The sequence below is a fragment of the Melopsittacus undulatus genome, chromosome 8 (assembly GCF_012275295.1).
Source record: "Melopsittacus undulatus isolate bMelUnd1 chromosome 8, bMelUnd1.mat.Z, whole genome shotgun sequence".
In the NCBI taxonomy this organism is placed as follows: Eukaryota; Metazoa; Chordata; class Aves; order Psittaciformes; family Psittaculidae; genus Melopsittacus; species Melopsittacus undulatus.
Genome location: NC_047534.1, coordinates 14,031,189 through 14,056,956, shown reverse-complemented (window position 1 = coordinate 14,056,956; position 25,768 = coordinate 14,031,189). Strand labels below are relative to the sequence as shown.

Genomic DNA, 25,768 nt, shown 5'->3' with positions numbered 1-25,768 from the left:
ACCGCCTCCGCAGTGAGACGGCTCGCGGTAGAGGCGGCCGCGCGGGCCCGTGCCTCCCTCAGGTGGGGCAGACGCCCCCGCTCCTGGCCGGCGGCAGGAGCGAGCCTCCGCTGCAGAGGTCGGGAGGGCTCCGGAGCCGAGGCTGTCCTCCACGGGCTACACACAGGTGGCGGCGGCGGCCTTCGGGGAGGCCGCGGCGACGCCAGGACCCGGGCCCGGCCGCTGTAGCCCCGCCCCTCCGGCCTCCTGTGGCGGCGGCGACGGCGGCTGCTGTTCCCGGGGCGGCCGCGGCGCTGCCTCCCCCTCCCCGGCTCGCTGGGCTGCCCCTCATGCGGATGTGACATTTCACGGCGTTTACCGCAGCCGCCATTTTGAGACAAGAGAGCGCTGGCGGCGGCGGAGCGGCACCAACGAGCCAGGGCACAGGCAACGGGGGCGGCCCGCGGGCCGGGAGCAGTGAGCCAGGCGTCGGCCAGCGGTTGTGCCGGGGCGCTGGGGGGGGCGGGAGGGCAGAGGAGGGGCCCCGCGGCGCCTCCCCGACTTTGCAGTGCCGGGGACACCTCGCCGGGGGAGGGGGAAGCGCCGGGCGCCGCCGCCGGGCCCTGACTCCTGGTCTCCCGTCCCCCCCTCCCCTCCTCCCGGTCCCCTCCCCTCCGGCCCCCCGGGGAAGCCGCCACCCCCGGCCGGTCCCTCCTCCCCACCCCTTTCCCCCGACCGGGTGCCGCCGCCGAGATTGGGCGAATAGCGAGCAAATACGTGCGCGTCTCGCTGCCTCCGCCGGCTACCCGCTCCCTGTCCGCCGGAGCCCAGCCGCAGCCCCCCGAGGTGGGTGCTCAGTACCGGTCGCTGCCGAGGCCCCGCCGCTCCTCCGCCCCTTCCCTTCCCGACACAGGCCTGCAGCCCCCAGTGGGAAAGGCCCAGGCCGCCGCCACTGCTGATCCCGAGCCCCATCCCGACATGAACCACCATCAGCAGCAGCAGCAGCACCAGAAGCCCGGGGAGCAGCAGCTGAGCGAGCCCGAGGACATGGAGATGGAAGGTAAAGCCCGGCCCGGGCAGGGCCCGCGCCCTCAACTCTGAGGAGAGTTTCCCCCCTCTCGCCTATCTCTTGCTGGTTCCCGGGGCTCCCCCGCCCGGCGCCGCGTCCCCCGCGGGGAGCTCTCGCCTTCCCTCCTTTGCGAGCGGACTGGCCGCCCCTCACCGTCCCGCGGCTAGCCGGGGATCCCCCTCCCGGGGCGCGGGGCACTTCGGCCGGGGAAAGTTGCGGCGGTGAGGAGCAGTGCGGGGCCGCGGGAGGCGGCTCGGGGTGGGGGGGCTCCGCAGGAATTTGCATCGCGGGAGGGGGAGGATGCGGGGGAAGCGCTGCTACAAAAGGAGCCCCGCGCCCCCGGGGCGAGGCGTGCGGCCGTGAGCCCGGACCTTCGGCCTGGTGGAGCTGGAAGCCTCCCCGTCGGGAGGTGAACCCGGGAGGGGGGTGGTGGGGACAGGCAGCCGCGCCCCGGGGGGTCCCGACGGCCGGGATGAGGGGGTTTTGGGGTTCGTCTCAAAGTAGTTGTGATTTCGGGGGAGGGTTTCGCCTTCTGCGAGGGAAGGGGGCGCGGCTGTCCCGAGGGCTGCCGGGCGGTGAACGGTGGGCAGCGGGGCCTAGCCCGACGCGGCCCGATGTCCCCGCTCTTGCCGGCGATGGGTTTGAGTCCTGCCCTGCCCGGGGCCGTGCGGGGCGGCGCGGCCCGACCGCTCATTGTATGCAGGCAGCCACGCTGCTCGCCATTTTTAATTAACCCTCCTCTGAGGGTTATTTACAGGAACGGCTGCGGGCGGGCCTAGCGCGGGGTCGGCGGGCAGCGCTGGCCATGTGTAGCGCCTGCATAGCCCTCGGCCCAGATCCTGCACCGTCATGCAGTTGCGCTGGTTTCATAAAGGAGGCACTACATTTTCAGGCTTGTTCCCTCTCCCGTCCGGTGTGGTCTCTGCTGGTGCCTTTTGCATTTTATTTTGCATTGTGTTGTTATTTTTACGCACCCTCCCTCCCCCCTTTGAACAATACCTTCCGCCTGGATTCAGCGATGTGAAAATTATTTTGGGTAAATGTATGGCAGGATTTTGTTCCCTAAGGAAGGGCAGCCACAGCATGCTGCTCGTACCGATGGAATTTGACTTGGAGGTCAAAAACGCCCAACTACCTAAATATCGTTTATAATGTGTGGCTGCAAAGATGCCAGTTCTGTTACGACCGTTCTAATCAACAGTGACATAAATATTTGCTAACGCAAGATATTTTACTTGGAAACAATGACAATCGACTTAGTAAATGTATCTTTCTGCTAATAATTACCATTGAAATCAGGACGAGCAGAGGTGTTTCAGTGGAAGTTTGTCACGGTGACTGTGAGATTACATTTCAAGATTAGAAGGTCATTACATAAAGCTTTGCTTTCTTGAGCATAAATCTCTATTTCATCAAATAATAGCTAAAACTTATGTACTATCAGAGTGACTGTTTCTGGTTTTGGAAAAATCTCCAAACTGGGATTTATATACGGTGTGACAAAAACATTAAAGGAGGTGATTTTAAGTGTACCTAATATTTGTTTGTATGCATACAAATGTTAACATCTCATGGGTTATATTTTCTAGCAGATTGTTTGATAGCCCTTAGCAAACTGCTTTTTCTGAATACCCTTTTCAAGTCCTTTAGAATATTAACTGTATTTAATGGTTTTAGTTTGATGTTTGTGTGCTTGATGCCCTAAGATGCTCGGCACACTGTGAAATGCTAAGCTTTTTTTATGCATTTTAAAGGTTTTCGGAATGTCTCTGGATTGCATTTTCTCTGTGAGTAGGGATACAGGAGTCCAAAATACAGACAGGCAGAAGTCCCTTTGGTTGTGGAAGTCTTACACAGGTCACCACCTCCATTGGAGGGGTGAGGAAAGAGTCTCTGCATATATCAACATAGCAACATGGAGAATAAATACAGTGTTATCTTGGAAATCTAGCTGAGATCTATTAGGCCACACACAGCTGAGTCTCAGTGATATTACAAACTGGCTAATTGGTGAGAGTTTACAGAACTGTCAATTTCATTTATGCAAAAACAAAACTAAGAAAGTTTAGTCTTTGGAGATTTTTTTTCCTGCAGTACTTGATTTTTCTTGAGAAATGTGTTAAATTCACAAGATAGTAGAGATCAGATTATTGCTGAGTTTTAATAAAAGTTGACATCATGGGTGTATGTTCATTTAGTGTGTAAAACAATGTTCATTTTAATTTATGGGTGTGCTTTTTTGAGAGAGATGCTTTCAAGCAGTGAGGAAAATACTTAATAACATGTAGTTAACTTAATTTTAACATGCACGGAACAGTGTTGGATGCCATTCTTCAGTGAATGATCACCTTAGATTTAGGAGGTATGTGAAGAATGTGCAGTGGAAAATGCACATCTTGATCTTGTGTTAGATGCAGGTTTACTTTTTCTGTGTACAGCTATAGCAGATGATTGATTTTTGATAAACAAGATAACCATTTCATAGGTAGTAAAAGAAGTGTGGAATTAAATTCTGTAGGATTAAATCAGATGTGGTATTTTGAGTGTCTGCTTTCACATCCCAGTTTTTCTCCCTTCCCTTTCCCTTATGACTAATTTACTCTTCCTTAATGACATTATGGACACTGTGTATAAATAATAGTAATACTAGACAGGGCCATAAGACATAAAGGGGGGGAGGAAGAGATTCGCTTTAGAAGGAAAAAATAATCTCTGCATCATGAAGGAAAGAAGCAATGACAGCCTTGGTAAGGGCAGGTCTCCACTCAGTGGAACTAGGTGTGATGCAGGCTCACCTCCTTGCAATCCTCAGAATGCAGTGGTGTTACAAATCGCCTCTGTGTGCGTTTAGTCTTCTGTTACCTGTGGATGTTGTTGTAATCAGCTTTAGTCTTCCTGAGGCTAAGCAGCAGCGATCCATAGAGAAACTTTAAATTTAAGGGATGTGTTGAAGGAGGTTGTGTTTCCTAATACAGTTGGACAAACAGTGTTTGCTGCTGCTTACTTTCATCTTGTGTGCCACACCAGACACTGGGCTGATGCACCTCTCCGTGAAGGTGAAGTCCTCAAGATTAAAAACAATAAGTGGGGTTTAGGGTTTTAATTTGGTTCACCCTGCAGCCTCATTTAGTGTATGGTTGTGGTGAAGGTTTGGCATTGGGGTGGGAAGGAACAGGAAGGGCTGCTTGAGGCAGCACAGATGCTGGCAGTTATTTGGCCAAATTCTGTCACTGGTTAAGGATTTTGTTTGCAGCCCTGATCCACTGTCGTATAAAAGCTTGTGATTCTGGCTGCTGTTGCTGCCTTTGAACTGAAACCACAGAGTGAGAATGTGCAGGTGAGCTGCTGGTGCTTGAGTTTTAGATAAGTTAACAGTTTGTGGTGGTGATTAGTAGATGATCCTGTAGGAATTTTGAGTTCATGCTAAATAAATTTAGTGCAAGAAATACGAGTTTTTCTCTAAGTAGGGTATATAGGTTGCTTTATCAGGCAAAGAATTACGGCTGTTTAGTTGCTAGTGAGTTGCTCTGTAAAGTGTAATTGAATCTAAATCCCAATACTTTTATATGCTGCTTCTGTAAAGTGCTTTCACAAATGTGTCTGAACTTCAAACAACTTGGTTTAATACAAACCTACAGTTATATATTTCATAAAGTTTTTTCATGGAAAGTCTCGTTTGTGCTTACTAACTTTAAGTTTCCCTTGTTTATGGTTTGAATCTGCTTTTTTGGTAGGTCCAGCCTCTGCCCATAGTTATGTATGTACATGTGTTTTGCATTATGGAAGCTTATTTTCCAAAGTAGCCAGTGCAAGCTTACTGAGACACTGTCACAGTCCGTGAATATGTGGTGACTGGTAGTTCAGGTTGCACACTTGTGTTCTCTTTGTGTCACCTCTGCAGCCTCTCAGGCACTGCTGTCTTCCAAATTTTATGCTAGTTAGGACAATTTAAGTTTCAGGTTTGAATGCCAGGTGAAATTATGCGAGGTATTTATAAAGAATGCTAAAGAAAAAAAAGTAATCTACATGGCTCTGTGCATGCATGTATGTGAAGAGTGTAAAATTGCACTTTTTTGCAGTACTCGTGTAATTGGAAGTCTGTGTTGCTTGCTTTTCAGTCCGGTTTTGCTTACTACTAGATTTTACTAGTTTTCTGATCCACTGTGTGATACTGGTCTCAAGTACAGAATTTTTTTGGGTTTTTTTTTTTTTTTTTTTGCCTCTCTTCTGAATGCTTACTTCCCTCTCATGTTTTATCCTCATTAATAGTCTCAATTCCTGCCAATTTAATATCATTTGCATGTATAACAGTGTTCATTTCTTTTTTGCCTGCTTCCATGCCTTTCTCCTGAAGACCTGTATCTCTCTTTTTTTCCCTGAGCTCCTTTGCTGTCTTCTGTGTTGCTGCTAGCTAAGCAGTGATAAAGTGAGGTTATATGTTTGAGAGGAGAATATGCAGACGAATTCATCATGCAGCCATGGGTATCTGCTCGTTTGTATGTTCTTCCTGCCCCTTCCTCTCGCCAGCCTTGACATTTTCCATGAAAAGGATGATGCTCAAGTGAGGGGAGATAAAAATGCTGATGCAGCAGTCAGCAAGCAAAATTAAGTTAATTCTGATATTATACCTAGAGAGAAGGACCAGGCCTGGCCTCTTATTCTTGGTAATGATCATGTTTACTACCTCTGGAAACAGTATGTTTGGCCTTGGGAAAAGATGTGTATTGCATTATTCTGATGTAGCTGCTTCACACCAATTGAGAAAGCAGCATTAGTGACTTTTTAAAGAGTGGTAACGGTGTCCAGAGTTTCTTCTGCTAGTTCTTTATAAACTGGGTACTGAATCGGTTGTCAGATTTAGTAAACTTTCTATGAAGGAGAAGTGGAAAATTCAGAGGGAAATTTAGATGGCACACTATTGAGGATGACCTATACAAAACAGATTTCCTTACTCCACTCCAGTATTCAGAAGAGAAGTTAAACTGCTCCCTGTCATTACTAGGTAGCTGTACTACATAAGTATCAAGGGGGAGTGTGTAAAAGAAATACAAGCCCAAACTTTCAAAAAGCAGATGGAGATAGTTGTTTGAGACTAGCTGAATCAGTTTAATTGCTGCAGAATTAATTTATCACAAGAAAATCTCAACCCTGCATCCAGCCTGTAGCGGTTAAACCAGTTTAACCAGTACATCTTGCATGACATCATTTGATATTTGGGGTAAGGGTGAAAATGAACTGGTTTAAAGCTTGCAAAGTGTCCAATTTTTCTTAAATGATAATAAATTTAAAATAGAGCATTGTTTGCTTAAGTTTGTGCTTTCAGGTGTTCAGATCAGTTGCTTTAATTTAACTTTGTATTTTGTAGCTGGAGAATGTTTTCTGTGAAGGAGCAAAATATTGAGTAGTTTGCAACACAAAGTGTTAGAAATAGCAAGTGTGCTTTTCCTCTCAAATCATATGTATATAAGTATATGTATTAGCAATTATTACAAAGTGTCTTGGCAAATAGAGTGGGGGCTGGAGACTGGCTGTCTTATCTGTCAAGTCATCAAATATGCAGTGCTGTTTTTTGAAACTTTTTTTCATTGGTCACTTAAAATAGAATGTATTTTGCTCCAATAGTTTCAATGTTTTCATTTGCTACACTAGCAAAAAGAGGAAGAGTGCACCTAGCATAATGTATCTGTGTGTATTGTTGCAGGCTTAGACTTAACACATCTTAATATTTCTGCTAAACCGTTTTTTTCTCTTCAGCCTGGCTTACTGCTTGTAGTAAAACAAGCTCTGTAAGTTTAGAGACTGAATGGAGTTTGAATCACTTGCCAGCAAAATGAAGAATGGTCAGCTTGGAAGTAGTGTTTTATTCTGACTTGTATTTGTGTAGTTTCCCTAGAAAGCTGTTATTTTGTCAAATAGAAGTAATTAAGCTTCTGGAAATTAGTAGATGGACTTTTGAAAATGCTGAAACTGTACTGAATATTTGCAGTTTGGGGAAGATGCTTTTAGTTTTTCACTGTAGTGCCTAGGAATCTTTGGGACTCTTTTCAGAATATAAAGCCATATTTGCAGTGTTTTATGTTAGACTTATTATGCATCTGGAATGCCATGGCTTGATTATTCAGTGTAGCGGCATTTGCAGATTTGTTAAACAAAAGATCTTAAAAATATGGAGATTAAAACTAAATGGTAAATTTTGCTATAACTAAAGTTCTATTATGTAATCAAGATAGCATATCTCACTTCGTGATTTTAATTTGCTGTTTTAAACGTTACTGAAATAAGTAATTCCTGTTCCATTCAATAGTGAAGATTTAAACAAAACCATTGTGCTTTTCAGCATCAAACATCTTGGGAGAACAGGATATTGAGTGCTTGCAAACCTACAGTTCTTCCTGGCTGTAGCTGTAAAGTAACCTCTGGAATGGTGCTACTCAGAGAAGATGTATCAGGAGCATCCTATTTAAATTGGGAAGAGAAAACACTGGTATCTCAGATTATTCTTGCATATGTGATGAAGGTTTTTTAGTAGTTACACCTCTATGATATGAAACATCATAAAAGTGCTGGAAAGCAGAATTTGGAGCTTTATATTTTGTATATTAAGGGATTGAATTCACTCCAGTAGAATTTTATGTTTAAAAGCAGAAACATGTGAAAATTCTTACAGTGATTTTCATAATTTCTTTTTTCCTAGTATGAGTAGGAATGGATGTGTAGGAGTATCATTGGTGTTCACCGTAGCTCTAAGTTTGATCATTTGGTGCTCTCACATAGTGCAACTGCAAGGATGTTCTTAAAAGCTATGGCATCTCCAGCTGTGCATATGTGTTTTTGTTAAGATCTAAGGAAGATTCTGGTTTAGGACTCTAAATGTGATGGTGTACAACCATTGGATGAATTTCTGTTGAGCTCTGTTTAAAAAAGGGAATGGTTGTGTGTTACACAATAAAGATTTTTCCCTCCCATGTATTTCATATGTTTTGGTGAGTTATTTTCTAACATCACTGGTACTGTTTGGCAGAACTTTGATGGAGATTTTGATAAAAGTATGAGGGTGCAAACACCTATTAAAACTTTGCAAAGGTTTCAAATTCCAAATCCATTTAGATTAATATGCTTACTGTTAAACATATCAGGGTGTACACTTAACTTATAAAATGGCTAATCTGTGAATTATGAATGTACAGACTACATCTGCAGTAAATAAGTTAATAAATAAGTTAATATAAACGGTATTTAAGAAAAGTGAAATTGAATTTTTAAGAACAAACTTTCCCAGTATAAGATGAACACATGCTATGACTAGGTAGGAAATGTTTGGTGTAAAACTTGATTCTGAGCCATGAAGGTACAGGATAAGTTGTGGATGTCAGTTTCAAGCCTGTGCCATATGGTGCCTGTATGCACTCTGGAGCATCGCATGGATGGTTGCCCATGCCTGCAGTGGGACCCAGCAGCAGCTTGGGGATGCTCTGCAGGCTGGGGACCCCCAGCTGAGGAAGAAACCACACTGCATGTGTTGGGGCAGGTATGCCACCCCCTTCTGTTGTTTCACTGTGCAGATCAGCCCTTATCTCTGGGTAGATGAGGACTTTTGAGTAGGTGTTTTAAACTTGCACATATTCTGTGGTTCTGCTGTGCTAGACATGGTGGTGGCAGCAACAGTGGGATTGTGGCTTGTGGTGATACAAATGTTGTCATTTGCAGGTCTTAAGATCAGAAAGGATGACCACTCTGTGTCTGGGATCTGTATTTTCATTCATCATTATTTTAGCCATCAGTTGTGAAGGGACTATTACTGATCTGGTTCTGCTAGGCTGCCCCAGCCCCTGTATGACTAGAGGAGTGTCTGTGTTGAATTGTGTTTCTTTAGCACTGTACAGTTTTTGGACAGTAACCTGTTGCTTTTTTTTTTTTTTTTTGTATCTTGATGATCTCTGGCTACTGGAAAAGAATGAAGGCATTAAAAGGTGTTTTGGGAGCAGTCAGTTTCAGATTTTGCCTTCCCCCTTCCCACCCCCACCTTGTACATTTTGTTTTAGGCAATCAAGGTGGGGTTGACAATCCTAGTACTGGATCATGGTGGTTTCTGCATCATCTTTGGGGTTTTTTTCAGTAATAGAGATCATTTCATTTGGAGGTGGGGAAGAACTCACATTCTCCCTTCCTGCTTGTAAAGCCCAGCAGCACTCCAGATGCAGGCAACCCATTGCTGTTTCTTTACAGTAGTTGTGAAATACTTAAGCCTTGTGTATCACCAAAATATTTCTGGTAACCATAATGAGGTACAATTTTTAGACACAAGTTTACCTTCACAGTATGTTTTAACTATTCCATTTAGATAAATGCTTGGTTTGCTTCTGTTACAGATGTTACCTGACTGGACACTCAGATGCTGTTGCATGGGTTTACAGACTTCAAGTCCTAAGACAGTGAGGTGTACTTTTGTTTTAAAACGGAAATGTGCTAAAGCAGAAGCTGTGTAAACCCTCTTTTATTGTTCATTAAGTGAAGTTAAGGATAGTTAGATTTTCTTCTTTGGGAATAGCAAGGAACTGACCTGGAGAATTTTTCACCTGGTTATCTACTGGTTGCTTAATACTATTGAGAGGTGAACCTGATTTCTGGAGAATAGTAGATACTATTACAAGTTTGGACACAAGTGTGTTCTGTAAATTACATGAATTAAACAGAGGGTCACAAGCCACATGCAAACCCCTCCTTGTTAGTAGCAACTACAGTAGTGATGCTTCACAATTTTGTTCTGCTTTCCTTTCCCTTGTTGCATTCTTCCTCTGTGGTTTTTATCTCGTCTGTTTCAGTCTGACTGTTTCAGATATTTCTTGGACTTCAGCCATTCGTCAGAAAAACAGTCTTCTTAAAAACTAGTGTAATGCTTTGCAGTATCTCCATCATGCCATGAAGGTAGTAACCATAAGCATGAGTTCTGTTGTTCAGGGTTAGTTTGTTTTTCCTTCTTAAGGTGTCCTTACAGATGAGGAATTAAAAATAAGCAGCAGCAAAATCAAACTAAAATGTGCTAGAAATCAAAACTTGCTAATAATTTTTAAAGTAACTTACTCTAAAAGTTTAACCATAGGATTTTATAATTGATTCTTCAGGTGTATTGCTTCTGTCCTATATTGATTTTAAGATATTCTCAGCAGATTTGTCTTGTTTTTCTTAACCCGTTTTGTGCCTTGGGCTCATGCTTTGGCTCGTAGCCTGTGCCCTGAAGTATATCATCCAAAGTAAGAGGGTTGGTGTGGAAAGGATAGGGACCTTACTGGAAAAGATCCTTGGGCCTTCCCTTTAAAGGAGAGAAAGCTGTGCAGCTGCTTTGCTTACCAGTAGAGCTCTGTGGGGGAAACACACCCTCTTGCTCTTGATAATAGCACAGATTAAGTGGAAAACTAATCAGGAGGTTGCACAAAATGGATATCATTTCACCTGTGCCAGTAGCCCATTCATAAGCAGCCTGATCAGCCATGACTTTGTTCTATCCCCTCAGCCTTGCATGGAGTTGCATAGTGTAACCAGTGGATTCTCCAGTCCCTGCAGCTGAACAAATTGCTGAGCTGGCTCTAGCAAAGAGGAGGTTTTTAGAGGTGTGAATTGAGCCTGGGGACTGGGTGTGTTGGCATTGCCATGAAGAAATGTGTGTGGAATTGCAGTATCAGTCTCCAGACTTTTAAACTTGGGATAAAAACACTTTATTGGTTGGTGACCTCCCTTGCTGGATTAAGAAAACATTCTAACTAATTCTTTAAGACCTTTTAGCAGCCTTCAGTATAATGAACTGAGAGATGTTAACATTAATGCAGCGAGAGACCAGTGCCTCAGGTGGCTCTCTTCAGTACGTTTATCTGCTAGCTGCCTTAAGAATTATGCATGCTGCAGAAGTGTTTGTATAAATTCGTACTGCAGACTAATAATAAAGGATGAATCAAAATCTAGATACTTTGTGGCACCTTAGAAGAACAAAACTGAAGTAAAATCCAAGAAAAGTTCTTGGTTGCTTGAAATACAGCATAGTCAGGGTCTGAATCATAGAATCATACAATAGTTAGGGCTGGAAAGAACCTTAAGATCATCCAGTTCCACCCCCTCCCCCCTGCCATGGGCAGGGACACCTTGCACTAAACCATGTCACCCAAGGCTCTGTCCAACCTGGCCTTGAACACCACCAACGGTGAAGGATTCACAACTTCCTTGGGCAACCCATTCCAGTGCCTCACCACCCTTACAGTAAAGAACTTCCTCCTTATATCCAATCTAAACCTCTGCTGTTTAAGTTTTAACCCGTTACCCCTTGTCCTGTCACTACAGTCCCTAATGAAGAGTCCCAGCATCCCTATAGGCCTCCTTCAGACACTGGAAGGCTGCTATGAGGTCTCCATGCAGCCTTCTCTTCTCCAGGCTGAACAGACCCAACTTTCTCAGCCTGTCTTCATACGGGAGGTGCTTCAGTCCCCTTATCATCCTCGTGGCCCTCCTCTGGACTTGTTCTAACAGTACCATATCCTTTCTATGTTGAGGACACCAGAACTGCACACAATACTCCAAGTGAGGTCTCACGAGAGCATAGCAGAGGGGCAGGATCACCTCCTTTGACCTGCTGGTCATGCTTCTTTTCATGCAGCCCAGGATACGGTTGGCTTTCTGGGCTGTGAGTGCACACTGAAGAAGGCTCATGTTCAGTTTTTTGTCAGCCAGCAGCCCCAAGTCCTTCTCTGCAGGGCTGCTCTGAATCTCTTCTCTGCCCAACCTGTAGCTGTGCCTGGGATTGCTCTAACTCAGGTGTAGGACCTTGCACTTGGCATGGTTAAACTCCATAAGGTTGGCATCAGCCCACATCACAAGTGTGTCAAGGTCCCTCTGGATGGCATTCCTTCCCTGCAGTGTATCAACCAAACCATACAGCTTGATCTCATAGGCAAATTTGCTGAGGATGCACTCAATCCCACTGTCCATGTCACTGACAAAGACGTTGAACAAGACCGGTCCCAACACCAATCCCTGAGGGACACTACTTGTTACTGGTCTCCAACTGGATATTGAGCCATTGACCACAACTCTGTGTGCAGCCATCCAGCCAGTTCTTTATCCACTGAGTGGTCTACCCATCAAATTGATATTTCTCCAATTTAGAGACAAGGATGTTGTGTGGGACAGTGTTGAACACTGCACAAGTCCAGATAGGTGACATCAGCTGCTCCACCCCTGTTCATCAGTTCTGTAGCCCCATCATAGAAGGCCACTGATTTGTTCAAGCAGGATTTCCCCTTAGTGAAGCTATGCTGGCTGTCATCAACCACCTTGATGTTTTCCATGTGCCCTAGCATGCCTTCCAGGAGAATCTGCTCCAAGATTTTGACAGGCACAGAGGTGAGACTGAGTGGTCTGTAATTCCCTGGGTCATCCATTTTCCCCTTCTTGAAAATGGGGGTTATATTTCCCTTTCTCCAGTCATCGGGAACTTCACCTGACTGCCATAATTTTTAAATATGATGGCCAGTGGCTTTGCAACTTCATTTGTCAGCTCCTTCAGGACTCACGGATGGGTTTTATCAGGTCCCAGGGACTTGTGCACGTTTAGGTTCTTAACATGGTCTTGAACCAGGTCCTCTCCTACAGTGGGCCTAAGGTCTTCATCCTCACAGTCCGTATGTCTACCTTCAAAGACTTGGGCGTTGTGGTTGGAACATTTGCCAGTGAACGCCAAGGCAAAGAATCATTAAGAACCTCAGCCTCCTCCAAATCCAGGGTAGCCAATTCTCCTGATAGCTTCTGGAGAGGGCCCACATTGTCCCTAGTCTGTCTTTTATTCGCAGTGTACCTATAGAATCCCTTCCTGTTATCTTTAACATCCCTAGCCAAGTTTAATTCTAACTGGGCCTTAGCTTTCCTAACCTGGTCCCTAGCTTCCTGGACAACAGCCCTGTATTCTTCCCGGGCCACCTGTCCTTGCTTCCACCTTTTATAAGCCCGAAACATGAGCATAAGAGCCTTCATAATGCCTTATGTCCGAATGTATGAACACATGCTTTTGCTAGTAAAGTTATACTGGTAGCACTGAATGCAACAGAGAGCACATCTTCACAACCCATTTTATTAAATAATAATATTATTATTACCTGGTTTTTGCTTAAATTTGTGTAGTGGAAGCCCACCTGCATTTGGCACAGGGTGCATGCTAGAGCCCTGTAGTAAGGGGCATCAGATGTCTCCCACATCCAAGGAATGTCTCTGGACTGTTGTGCCAGGTGGCTGTGCTGTGCAGCAATCAGCTGAGAATAGTGCTTGCAGAAAAGGGAGTCTAACCCAGAATTGAGCACAAACTGCAGGGAAGGTCCTGGATTTTGGTCTGGGCACCAGACTTCGTTATATCATATGACTTTTGTATGCTCCTGGGAGCCAGGAGTAGAGATTATGTGTATTTAACTCTTAACACTGCTACAGAGAAGAGGTGTCTTCTAGAGCAGGATTTTTTTTGACCTTTGCACCTCCCTATTGCCTCCTCACTTGCACTGACATCATTGCATGGGAGCACGTGGTAAACAAGATGAATGAAGGTATTTGAATTTAAAGTAACTTCCTTATTTTGGGTTTATTTTTAACCTAGCTCAGTTCACTGGTCTGCTTTATTGTTTGGCCCTGCGAACAAGTGGGTCAGCTTAGCTGAGGAGGCAGGAGGGAGAAGAAACTCTGAAGCCATTAATAACTCCTCTAAGTTCTTAATGTTTTTTAAACTTTACCAAGACCATTTATTTGACACTTGGGTCTGTCTCCCCCAAGAGCTGAATTAGAGGACAGGGCTATAGCAGAGTTCTGAGGATGAATATCAAATTCAAGCTTACAGAGCACCAGGTTTTACCATTGTAAAAACTGAATGCCATTCAGCTGCAGACCACTTCTGGGGATGAACTTGCTCCCATTGCAGGTCTGCTTCTGGATGTCTTCACTTTTGTTGCTTTTTTTTTTAACCACAAGGGTATTCCTTGTAGCTGAGAATGTAGTCTCTTGCATTTTCCAACTTGAAGATATATCTGAAGCTTTCCTTATTTCTCACCTGCAATAAGTGGGTTACTATTTTCTGATTTATGTACCTATTAAAATCTCAGTTACCTCAAATCATAATTAAATGTGTTTGGGGGTGTGTGGAGGGGTTAACTTTCCTGTCCAAAATAGCTTTTCTTCTGATATTTTCAGCACAGTAATAAAAATTTCCAGGTCACATTCAGACCTGAAGTTGGTGCTTATTGCAGCTGCTCTGTCAGCCAAGCTCTCTTGCCAGTGTCATGGTCCTAATTTAACAGGAGCCACTGTTTTCTGGAATGTGGTTGGATCATACAAGGTTTTAGCAAGTCTGTTAAAAGAGTTTTCTGAGTTAGTCTGCCTCCTAATGTGGGAAATTTGCAAGAGATGATGCATGAAATTTTGATAATTTTAAATTCAACGTCAAGTGTACATATTGCTGTTAGAATCATGTTCACAGATGAGACTGAAGAATATAAAACTGGCTCAGTACTGACTGGCTTAATGCTAGACAGGATCTAGTTAGTGTAGCTGGAGGAGAATACTGGCAGAGATTAACTGGGCTAATGTTAATTTTTGATCTTTCATTTTTAATATACCTTGACATGCACAGTAAACCACCTCAGATGCATGCTTTGTTAAATCAAAGGAAAGGTGTACAGTGAAAGTATTTGAAATTTTGGCAGGATGCAGCTTTGTAAATAGAGATATTTGTGTTTTCTGAAGCAAGAATTCCTTTTTAAGTAAGCGGAATTCTTGACTGATTTATAGATCATTTCTACCCTAAATATGGACAGCTGCATGCTATGAGAAGCTCATTAAACTCTCAGTATTATAAAGCCATTCTTGGTGGTAGTGTTGCATTTTTGATTTCTACATCATGCTCTCAAATCTGGGGAGGGGTTATTAATTAATTTAGCAAGATGGAAACTGCTTCTCCAGTGGGGATGTGTCTTGTTACTGGCAGCACTCTTTCCTTGGGAGCAACCTCCTAGTGGGTGACTTGGGGGGATGGCAGAAACTAGCTGGTATGCCCCTGTTTTTCCTAGGTGAGGTTGCACCAGAGGTAGAGGGAGAAGTGCCTTGGGAGAATAAGCTTTGAAAATAGGTTACTACTTCCAAAAGAATAATTTTGCCCTACCTACTGGTCTGGTTCAGCAGGGCACCTGGAGAAGTGGGCAGCTGAGAAGGTTTTGGTTGCCTTTGAACTTGAGCAGAGGAGCGGCTGGAGAGGGGTATCTGTTGCTTTTCCCTTGCAGCCAGGGAGAAGATGGTATATTAACTGCCTGCCAGGCAAGGAATGGTGGCAGCGCTCAGGTCGATAACACAGGCTTATGTTAACTTCAGAAGTTCAGCTTACATTCAAGAGATAGCAGTATAGCTGATTGAGATGGGCAAGAATTTTCTGAGAGATGGAGTGCTTTCCTCCCCCTACCATATTTCTCTCCCATGTAAAGTCACTCACTGAACTCTGTAACTTGTGTCATGGTTGAATGTAGGCAGCTGCCTCCTGGGTCTGCAGAGAAATTTGGACTGTCCTTGTGATAGTCATCAGTAGCAAAAGCTATTTTAATGATATTTTAATGGTAGTTTGATACCTGGCATGCCTGAATAATGTGGGGTTTGGCCTACCCAGATTGTTCTACTACTTGCTGTGTTGTATGATTTAGGAGAAAATACAAATACTTCTAGATGTGCCAGCTGTAGTGGTGAGAAATACCTTCTCATTTTCACAGAGCTCCACCAGTTCTTTCAGATGTGTTTTTCAAGCAACAATAATTAAATGTAAGGATCAGAGTTAAATTGTTGGAGCTGTATTGAAATGCAGGTGATCACTGTAAAAAGTTTAAAGAGCACCAGTACACTGTGCAGCCCAGCAGGCTTTTTTAATGGTCAAAATGCCATTCTTCTAAAAATATTTAATATTTGTCCATTAAAAATAAATAGGAAAAATATAAATAAATAAAAATATTTAAAATAAAATACAAAACTATAAAACTATCTCAGGAGCAGTAGTTGTAACATGTAATTAGTGCAGCACAGGCAATGCTATCATGTAACAGGAGTTTGTAACTTAGTGCAGGTTCTTAACTTCAGCTGTGGGGGGATGCCATAATCCTGATGGAGCGCTGTGGGCACCAGTGTCTTGAGTTTTAGTTTACATGTGTGCAGATGGATAAGAGGTTCATTTACTGGTGGATCTGGAATAATCTTTCCTTTTTCCTGGTAGCTGGAGCTCAGCATTCAAGTGGATGTTCCCTGTACAGTTCAGAATTGCTGTGCCAGAGAGTGAAGGTTGCAGAGACTTGAAGTGCGCTCAGACATCAAGAATGCTGGATTATATTAAGTGATAAGGAATAGGCACTGTTGCCATTAATTCTTACATTTATAGCCTTTCGGTTAGCTTGTGGAATTGATGGAGTTGGTTGCTAATAGCATTTGCAGAAAATAATGGAAATAATTCCTCTCCCCTGCCCCAACTTTGTGAACACTGCATCAATTAGGCAAGTATGATGGCAGAATCATAGTAAAAGCCAGAACTTGATGCCTGTAAGATACATTTGGAGGTGTTTCTCTTTGTTCTGGGATCATTCGTTCTGTCTCAACACTTTGAAGCAAATATTATAATTTTCAAAGAAGAGAGGGTAGCATTTGCAGTGGCTTATACAGTGAAGGAACATGGCTTTTGGCTTGGTTTGTGCAACCCAGCAGCAGTGGGTGTGATACTTGTGCTGTGTGTGCAGTTCAGTCCCTGCGATGGGCCTCCTTTCTCTTGCCATGCACATGGGTTAAGTCCCAGGCCATTGCCTTGAGGAGTATGGGGAGATCCTACAGCCTGATAGAAGTTCCCAGAGATCTCTAGCATCCCACAGATTATCATCTGGATGTTTAATGGAGTCTCTTGTTTACCCATATGTCCAAGCCAAAGTGAGACAGACATCTGCTCACCCTACCCCTTCTCTCTCTTGGTCTCTTTGGTCTTGTGGGGTTTCTTTGATCTTAAAAAGTGTGCTGAAAATGCATCAAGAGTAAAACATCCACAGGGACATGAAAATACCTGGATTTGGCCGTATGAATTAGAGCAAAGCAAAACGTGCGTGTTTATTTATTTTAACATTTTTATGGTCAAAGGATGTAATGGGGGCATAGAATATCTGCTAGGTAAAAATCTAGACAGTATATTGTATCTGATGGGGCTTGTGAACAAGCTTAAACAGGTAAAGACTCTCCTGTTACACGTGCACAGATAAATTTCCTTTTGTATAGCTTAGCTGTTAACAGTATGCCAGTGTTGTGTTACCACCCTGATAAACATAACACATTGCCATTTACTTGTAGGCACCTGCGTTTTGTAGGTGAAATAACTGAATATTGTATCAAAGAGTTGGTTCAGTTCTTTTTCTAGTCTGCATGCTGTGTCCCTGACTGCAGCTTCTTCTCTCTGCTAAGCATCAGCAAAATAACTATTCTCTTTTCAGTCCCAGTCTGGTTTGTCTTTGGGTTTGTTGGCTTTTATACCTCTTATTATTCTTTATTGTAAAGGTATAGCATGTCTCTTTTCTTCTGGAAGTTTGCCCCTTTCAGAAGGAGAAAGGTATTCCTACATAAGTAACAGTTGCAGTGAAATTATTACTGTCTCTAGTAATTCTTAAATTCTGGTCTTATTCTGACTTTGACCAGTTAACATCTGGAGTTCATTTCAGGATTGGGTCAGACGTGGCTATAATCACAATTAAATTTGGGCTCTGCTTCAATTCTGTCAGTTTTAGGTATTAAATAAAACAGGGACTTTTAGATGAGAAACCTTCAAATAATGCACTCTGGTTGCAGATACTTATGATTATTTGTTTGTTTGTACTTTTGTTTCTTAAGCAAGATTTTTGGTGGAAAAGGTCTGGAGCTGAGGAAGCACAAAGGAGTTGCATACTAGTAAGATAGCTTGTGGTATACCTCTATGTTTGGATGTTTTTCTCTTCTCTGTGATCAACTGCCATGCACTGTCTCATGCTCATCCCCTCCAATAACTGTTAGCATGGAAAAGTAGTTGAAGAAAAAGACAGGAAATGAGATGAGGATCCAGTAGTGAGGAGGCTTGACAAAAAAATCTGCTCTTACGTGCTCCAGTATACTCAAAACACTGAGAGCATGTAAATGGACTAGCTAGAGCAAAAGAAGTATTGGGTAGTAAGGATTTCTGTCCCAGCTCTGTGTGTGTGTAGTGGCTGATGATGACACAATCCACAGATGCTGCATTATTGAAGAGAAAAATATAGGGTGGGGAGAAAACTTAATGGACTTAAGGTTTTCCTGAGACAAAGGAAGAATCATTCATCATCAATAGAGTAGGGAATCAGAGATACAGCTTAATTTGGTGATGTTTATAACAGCTTCCAGCAAAGCAGGAAGGCAGTAATTAATTTTGAAAGTCCTCAAAATTTGCTTCAGATGAGTGGTGCTAGCAGTGGGGCGAAAGTAGAAGTAATTGGGGAAGATTTGCCAGAAAGAGCAGGATATTAAGATTGGGTATGTATTTGTAGAATTAGGGTCTTCTGCAGAGCATAAGATGGAATTCACTGAGTGATGCAGAGTAGTCAGCTGTTGCAAAACACATTTTCAAGTTTGGTTTGTTGCTTTTATCCTCTAAGAATAGTCTACCAAAAAGCTATTGAGATACTGTCTGAGCATTTGGCTTATGAAACAAAAAAATAAAATGTGATATATAATAAGAGAGTACAAGTCTGTACACAGCAAACGTGTAAGTAGTGAAGTACAACTTTCCTCTTCAGAATATGTTTTTCACAGAAATATACTAGTTATAACTGCTGTCATGTATAAGGTGACTGCCTTTCTGAAGAAGGGAGAATTTTGGACAACTTTGGTCTCCCTTTTCATAGAAGAAGTAATTTGGGTGTTTACTTGGGGTGGTGACACATCAGGCCATTAATGAGAGTGCTGAAATACGTGAGAGCCCCAGCATCTAAAATAAACTTCATTGGGAGCATCATTGCTCCACCCTTCAGCCACTTGGTTGCACTGCAAGACAAAATCTAAATTATATACGTGCAGGATCTTATTTCTTGAATATGTGTCTCAATTCATGTTTCTAAAATAGTTGTTTGCACGATTTGCATAAACCACATGGTTTTGAAGTTTGCAGCTGCAAATCTTACCGTATGATGTACATGGCCCAAGCTCTGTCTGTGATAAAGAACAGTTGTAAAAATGATTGCTGCTGTACAGGTGTTCCAGTATTTATCAGTAGGTTGTATTTTTTCTTATTATTTTTGTTTGTATTCCAAGTAGCTTTATTTTGGAGATCTGTATTTAGCTGTACTCAACTGATGTGGAAGAGGATGAAGTAGCTGCTTTGCCTCATTGATTTCAGTGCATTTGTATTTGGATTTAGGCTCAAAGTGTGGGTATGGTTGTGCCCTTGTTTGGATGTATATTGTTTTCTTTGGTGAAGGGTCTGGAACACAAGTCTGATGAGGAATGTCTGAGGAAACTGGGGTTGCTTAGACTGGAGAAGGGGTTTTAGTGGTGGAGTTGGCAGTGCTGGGGTAATGGTTGGACTTTATAGTTTTAAAGGTATTTTCCAACCTGCTTGATTCTATGATTCATTTCTGATTGCGTTTTCTTAGCCAATATGTGGACTTTGCTGTATGGTTCCATGGCTGTATGGTTCCATGGCAGCCTTTTTGGCACCAGAACAACTGGCTGGCTATTTAACAGTAGATAATAGTTAAACACAAAAAGGTTGGTGGAGGGTTTATTTTTTTTTCCTTGTCACTTCTTAGAAATTTTCTTTTGTTTTTATTAAACAAAAAAAAAGGAAAAAAGTGACTTAAAACTGCTGACCAAAGAGTGATAAAGTTGTTAGTGGAGCTTAACTGAGAATTACAAAATTCCCATTCTGCATTCTTTCAAGAATTCCTTGGTAAATGATGGAAGCTAAAGCCTGAGATTCTGTGTTTTCTATATAAAGCCATTTTTCATCTGTGCTATTTGTTTGAAAAAAGTTGTTCTCCATGTAGACAGTATTAAATAATTAACAGAGTTTAGTGCTAATTTCATCATCTGCTCACATCTGGCTGTTTTCAGTACAGTAACTTACACCTTCAAAGCAGTAGAGAAGCTGATCTTCACAACATTTTACAACAATAGTAAGCTCTTCCTCAGAGCCTAAGTTGTAATTTTCTTGCATTAGCATCTGAGGGGTAGAAAGGTTGCTGTCAGAATGGGAAGGGAAAATAAGTTAGATCTGATCTGAAGGTGAAGGCTGAAGAAAGCCTGAACTGCTTTGGGACCTAATGGTTCTGTTGTAAAGGCTGAGGAAGTCTCTTGGTTCATTCCTCTGCTAAGACTTTGTAAATTATGTCAGTGATTGGTAGTGCTTGTGCTGCAAAGTAGAAGGGAGAGTAGCCACCTGGCAGATGATTCAGGGAATTGAGGCTGGCCAGTAACTTAATGGCTGTGGTTTCTCAGGAGTGTCCAGGCCTCAAAATCTTTGTGGAGACTGGCCCAAATGGGGACACTTGTGACGTAGGGAAGAGGCTTCCTGTGCCAAATGGGAGCAGGATGGGGTAAATCACTCTACATCCCCAGCTCCCTGAGGCATCGTCACGGAGCCCACTGTCCTGGCTGGGCACTGCTTCCAGGTACAGTCCTTCTCTGCTTGTCCTCTTTGGCTCAGAGAGGTTTTTGTGCAGTGTGGAACAGTGCTAACAGGTGAGGCTGGAGAATTGAGCTTATGAAGTAACAACCTCAAAACCTTCTGGGACAGGTTTTTATTCTCAGGAATTTGGGAAACTGGTGAAGAATGGAAAGCTCTGTTTTAGAGAATGAAAAAGCATTTTTTTTGTCCAGCTCATTGTAAAACATCCCATTTGAAAAAGGAATGGTTTTGGTTTGCTCATTCCACAGTTGTTAATTTTAGATGAAAGCTGAATTAGTTCTTGTTAATTACAGTGAAAACAAATGGTAAAATTAACCCGAAGTGTATAATTTTGGGTGTTTTTTTTTTGTACTAGGAATCTCTTAAAATCATAGTTTACCATTACACTTGAAATGTGTGTGTTAATAAACCTAGTGAAAACTCAATTTCAGTAGAAAAGAATGATTTTACCAGCAGTGCTCCTGGTATCGCTGGGAGGAAACAGCGGATGTTTTCTGTTACCAGAATCTGCACGTATGCATTAGTACACATTAGACTTAACAAACCCCCCCCCCCCCCCAAACCACCAGTCTCTGAATGGTTTAATTGTTGCTGTAGTTCTGCCCAGAGCTAATCTAAACGTGTAAAAGTGACACTTACTTGAGGTTAGGACTTATCGGTACTGGGCAGACCCATGCTGATTAGTTCAGCTCTGCGCTGATGTACTGTGCAGTGGCTGTTCCTCTGGCAGGGAGGAAAGTGTCAGGAGCACCAGCGCTGGGCTGGGAGGTGAAGCCAGAGCTGGCGTTGTGGGTGTAGGGCTAGAGGGGAGCCTGGGGGTGGTTCCACTCGCTGCCCCACATCACCTGTGTGCTTCTCGCCAACTGGGTCTGTCTTCAACTTGAAGGGAAGCATGGCTTGGGTGCACTCGTTTTAAATACAAAGTACCAAACATTTCTGGAATAGGTGTGTGGTGTTTCTGCAGTAAATTTTGTAGCACAAAACTGTGTTATCAGGAATCTTGGTTTTTTGTTTTTTTTCTTTTTAACGTTAGCTGGTAACAGGTTTTCCAGTGTGAATGTTAAAAAGCTGCTTATGGAAAAATCCTGTATATTTGCATGAGGTTAGCCATTCTGGATTGAGCAAAAATCGTTTAACCTGGTGGGTTGCCTCTTGAGGTCTGTCTGTAGCATATGCTTATGTTAAATGTTAGGGCAGGGGAATATGGTGAGCTCCCCTCTCTGCTCTCTTCCCCCTAAGGGTGTCTGGGCCTGGCCAGGCTTCCTCCTTGCCTTTTCACTGCTCCTGATGGATTCTTCTTTCATTCATTGCTTTGCCTTTAGAAGCAAACTGGGAATAATGCATGCTTTGTGTAAGTTCATTGTGTGACTGTGCTTCTGCATCTTGAACACTGAGTGCAGCCTGGCTAACAGCCTTGCTTTCCTCCTCCATTATTTTAAAAAAGGTATAGGAGAAATAAAGTTACAACAAGGAAAATAAAGATCGTAAAAGTTATCAAAGGAGCACTGTAGGACTAAGGACTACATATGCTAGGAGGTGTCCCTCTGGATAAGTGAGGGAAGGTGTGCTGAAGTCTGGAAAGCACAAGTGGCAGAAGAAAGTGAAACAGAAGCAGTGTAAGACCTGGAGAATATGGAGTGTAACATCAGAGGGCAGGTTGAAAACGAAGAGTTATTTTGTATAGCATAGTTAGACTGTGGCACTCCTGGCTGGGCTGTTGTAAATACTAGTGGTGTCTGGTGGTTTGAAAAGTGTGGCTGCATTTCGAAATGTAGAGACACCATCCATGAATCGGGCAATCCCAAAGCCATGGGGTGGGGACCTGGGAGGGTGCCCTGTAGCAGTGTCCCTCCCCATTCCTGTTCCCTTCAGCGTGCCAGGTCTTCCTTTGTTGTCTGGTGTCAGACCTGCGTACTGTGCTTTCTGGATGGACCTCCTGTTTTGCACCACTGATGCTGCCTTTGAGCCAGAGGGAGCTGGGGAGGTGTCTTGGCCTGCACAGCATCTTTAGACACAATGTTTTCACAGCTTTCAGAAGTTTCAGGTGGAGCATGAAAAAGCATTTTGTGTCCTTTAAATTCCCATTCTGTCAATTTAATGTAATGCCTTGTGTATTTGAGGTAGTAATGTTGTTCTCTGGTGGGGTTTTTATTGATTGATTGGTTGTTTTCCCCATCTCCCACCTCCGTGTTATTCAGGGTATTTGTCTGGTGTATCCTGTAACCCGCACCCCTTTTAGTTACCTTTTCTCAGAAGTGAATATATCTGGTCTGTTTTCTCTGTCCTCATTCTTAACCTGTTTGTGTGTTATATGAAGCTGAAGCAGCATACACTGCAAGCTTTATTGACAGTTCTCCTTTATAAATAGTATGTTTCTTCTTTTATGTTAATTATCCAGTGCACTGTGCTAGTTAGAGCCCATAGTAGTTCTTTATGGAAGCACTCCTTCAAGAACAGTTTAGTCAGAGACTGCTTTGGAAGTGCCAAGATCTTCCAGCTGTCCATCCCAACTGAGCACTGTGTGCATCACATGGCATGGCATGGCACGGGTCACCACTGTCTGTGTACCCACAGAGAGTTTTACATTGCTGTGGATTTGCCATAGGTCTACCAGATTCAGTATGCAGATGATTTGGCTTGTGTTTTCATGCTGATTTGCTATAATAGTCACCTTTAAAACAGGTTTTGTAGTTGCATAGTTATCCTAAAAGGAATAATTTCTTGTGAGTATATTTGGGCTATTTTACTATTCAGCAAAGAAGTCTGGATTTAAGCTTGTTTGTATTGTCAAATGAGAAGGAAATATCATTAATTCTGCTTGCTTGCTTTATCACAATGGTGTAACAGTTTTTGAAGTTACTCTCCTCAATCTGATCTGGTTGCTTTTTCTTCTCACAAAAGCCTATCCTTAGAACTACTAGCTACCTGTAACCAGCAAGTCAGATTCCTGTGAACCCGCTTTATGGATCTGTCCATTTCTCTGCACAGCAGAAAGCATAAGGAAAACAAGGTCAGTGTTAGCAAATCTTCAGTGGTAAAGGAAGACATTATTGAAGTTAACAAGAAATGTTGAAGGTGTTAGAGGTTAGGTATGAGGACTCTGATGTTCCCATTGCAGTTTCTCTAGCTCAGTAACTGAATGCTTGTTGCATACTTAGGCAGTGAAAGGTTTTGCACCTTTGACAGCAATATAAAATGTTGCATTATGTAAGTGTGTATTGTTACATATGCCAGCTGTTCTGTTTAAGGTATAAGGCTAAAAGATGTTTTGTTTTTTTCCTGCTCATGTCTTAATTCTATTGCAGCATAAAATCCCTATCATTATCCATTGTTCTCTGGTAGGAAATTATTTTTGCATTCGAACTCGGACAGATCAACAGTGTTTCAACAGTTAAAAATATCCTATCAGAATTAGGGAAAAATATTTTAATGAGTTCCTGCTAACTTTGTGCTGCTGCTAGTGTGAGCAGAGCTCAGCATGAGTTTAGACTGAGTTTAGGAGTGAACCGTTAGCATCAATCCATTCTCAAACAGAATCTGAAATAGTGGCAAATAAGATTTTAACTTTATAACAAAGTACTTAGAATCAATCTGCCTTCATAGCTAGTTTGGGCAAGTGGTATATGTAATCATACAAAATCATGTAAGGCAACATTTTATATTGCTGTCAAAGGTGAAAAACCTTTTGCTGCCTAAGTATGTAACAAGCATTCAGTTACTGTATTTACTTTAAGAGACATACCCCAAAACTTTCTGACACAATGGTCTGACAGTGATACAGAAAGTAGTTCTGAAAATGTAGGTAGCTGACAGATCCCTAAAAGGCTGGTCCAGATGGTGAAAGGTGTTTGCTTTTCCATACTTTAACAAGGAAAGGAGCATAATCATGGATCCCATAAGGTGCTCATATTGCTATCCAAAAAAACCTCATTTTAGTTGCTATGTAGTTGTCTTTTTAAAAAAATGCCAAGTGCTATAGCATGCTGAGTATAGCATCATGTACAAACAGAAATGCTCTGTGATGCTCAGAATGCTCTGGCTCCTGTTGCAAGTATATCCTTTTCTTCATTGTGTCAGAAGTTCATTTTAATTTGAGTAGTTTTTCATCCTTTCTAGTGATGATTGCTGAAGAGCTTAGCTTTTGTTGTTGCAAGAGATAAGTCCATTACTCAGTAAAGCAGTAAAATATAAAGAGGGGTGTGATACTGGAAAAGCACATTGTTTAGGGTGTGTTCAGTAGGTTGGGACCGAGTGCCTTGTCTTCAGCAAAGATGTAATCATACTACCATCTCTGGAATGCACGGAGACAAGATGTGACGAGTTAGGATAGTTGCTTCTGTAGCCTTGCTGCTCTAGATACAGCAAAGGGAAGGTAGTGCAAGTCCCATAGCTGTTGCCATAATATGTCATGACACTTCTGATGTTTCAGCCTTTCCTTATTGTGGAAGGAAATAATTTGTCTTGTCAGCTGTTCTAGCTACTGGATTTTGGGTATTACATGGGAACCAGAAGCAGTCTTTCTTCCTTTCCTCCTGGTATGATAGTTTTTTACAACTGAAACCTAAGCTAAGAAGGCTCATCAATCTAAGAAAAGGACCTGTGAAAGGTTTTTCAGCAGACCTCTTACCCTGATGACTGCAAAGGAGGGGTTGTGGCACTGAAGAATGGATAAAACGAGGTTAGTGTCTGAGGCAGGCAGGTTGGTGTCTTTCTAATAAATGACATCACTGTACTGAAGAAAAACTCATGTTGGTGCTGCTGTCTAGCCCTAGTTGTTAAACACCTGCAGCTTAAAAAGTGTATGAAAAAGTTCTTAAAGGCTGTACAAACTCCTTCAGCAAGAGCATGAAGTTGTAAATATGCTGGATAATTATAGGTGTGTTGTTAGTGTCCAAACTGAACTCTGTTTCATGCAGTCTTTCATTTGACACTGAATTATTCATAACGCAATGAGTTAAACTGCTGAAAGGAGGCAATAATATAGTCACTGTTTGTTTTAGTAAATT

The 25,768-nt window shown here is 42.8% G+C and overlaps 1 protein-coding gene across 1 annotated transcript in view; it reads left to right on the top strand.

Moving 5' to 3' along the window:
- The first annotated feature begins 697 nt into the window (after positions 1-697).
- Positions 698-25,768, top strand: part of USP7 (ubiquitin specific peptidase 7) — a 72,896-nt gene continuing 47,825 nt past the window's right edge. The window contains exon 1 of the mRNA XM_034065644.1: positions 698-1,039. Coding sequence (XP_033921535.1) covers positions 958-1,039 — 82 coding nt within the window. The 5' untranslated portion in view covers positions 698-957. The remainder of the gene's footprint in view (positions 1,040-25,768) is intronic.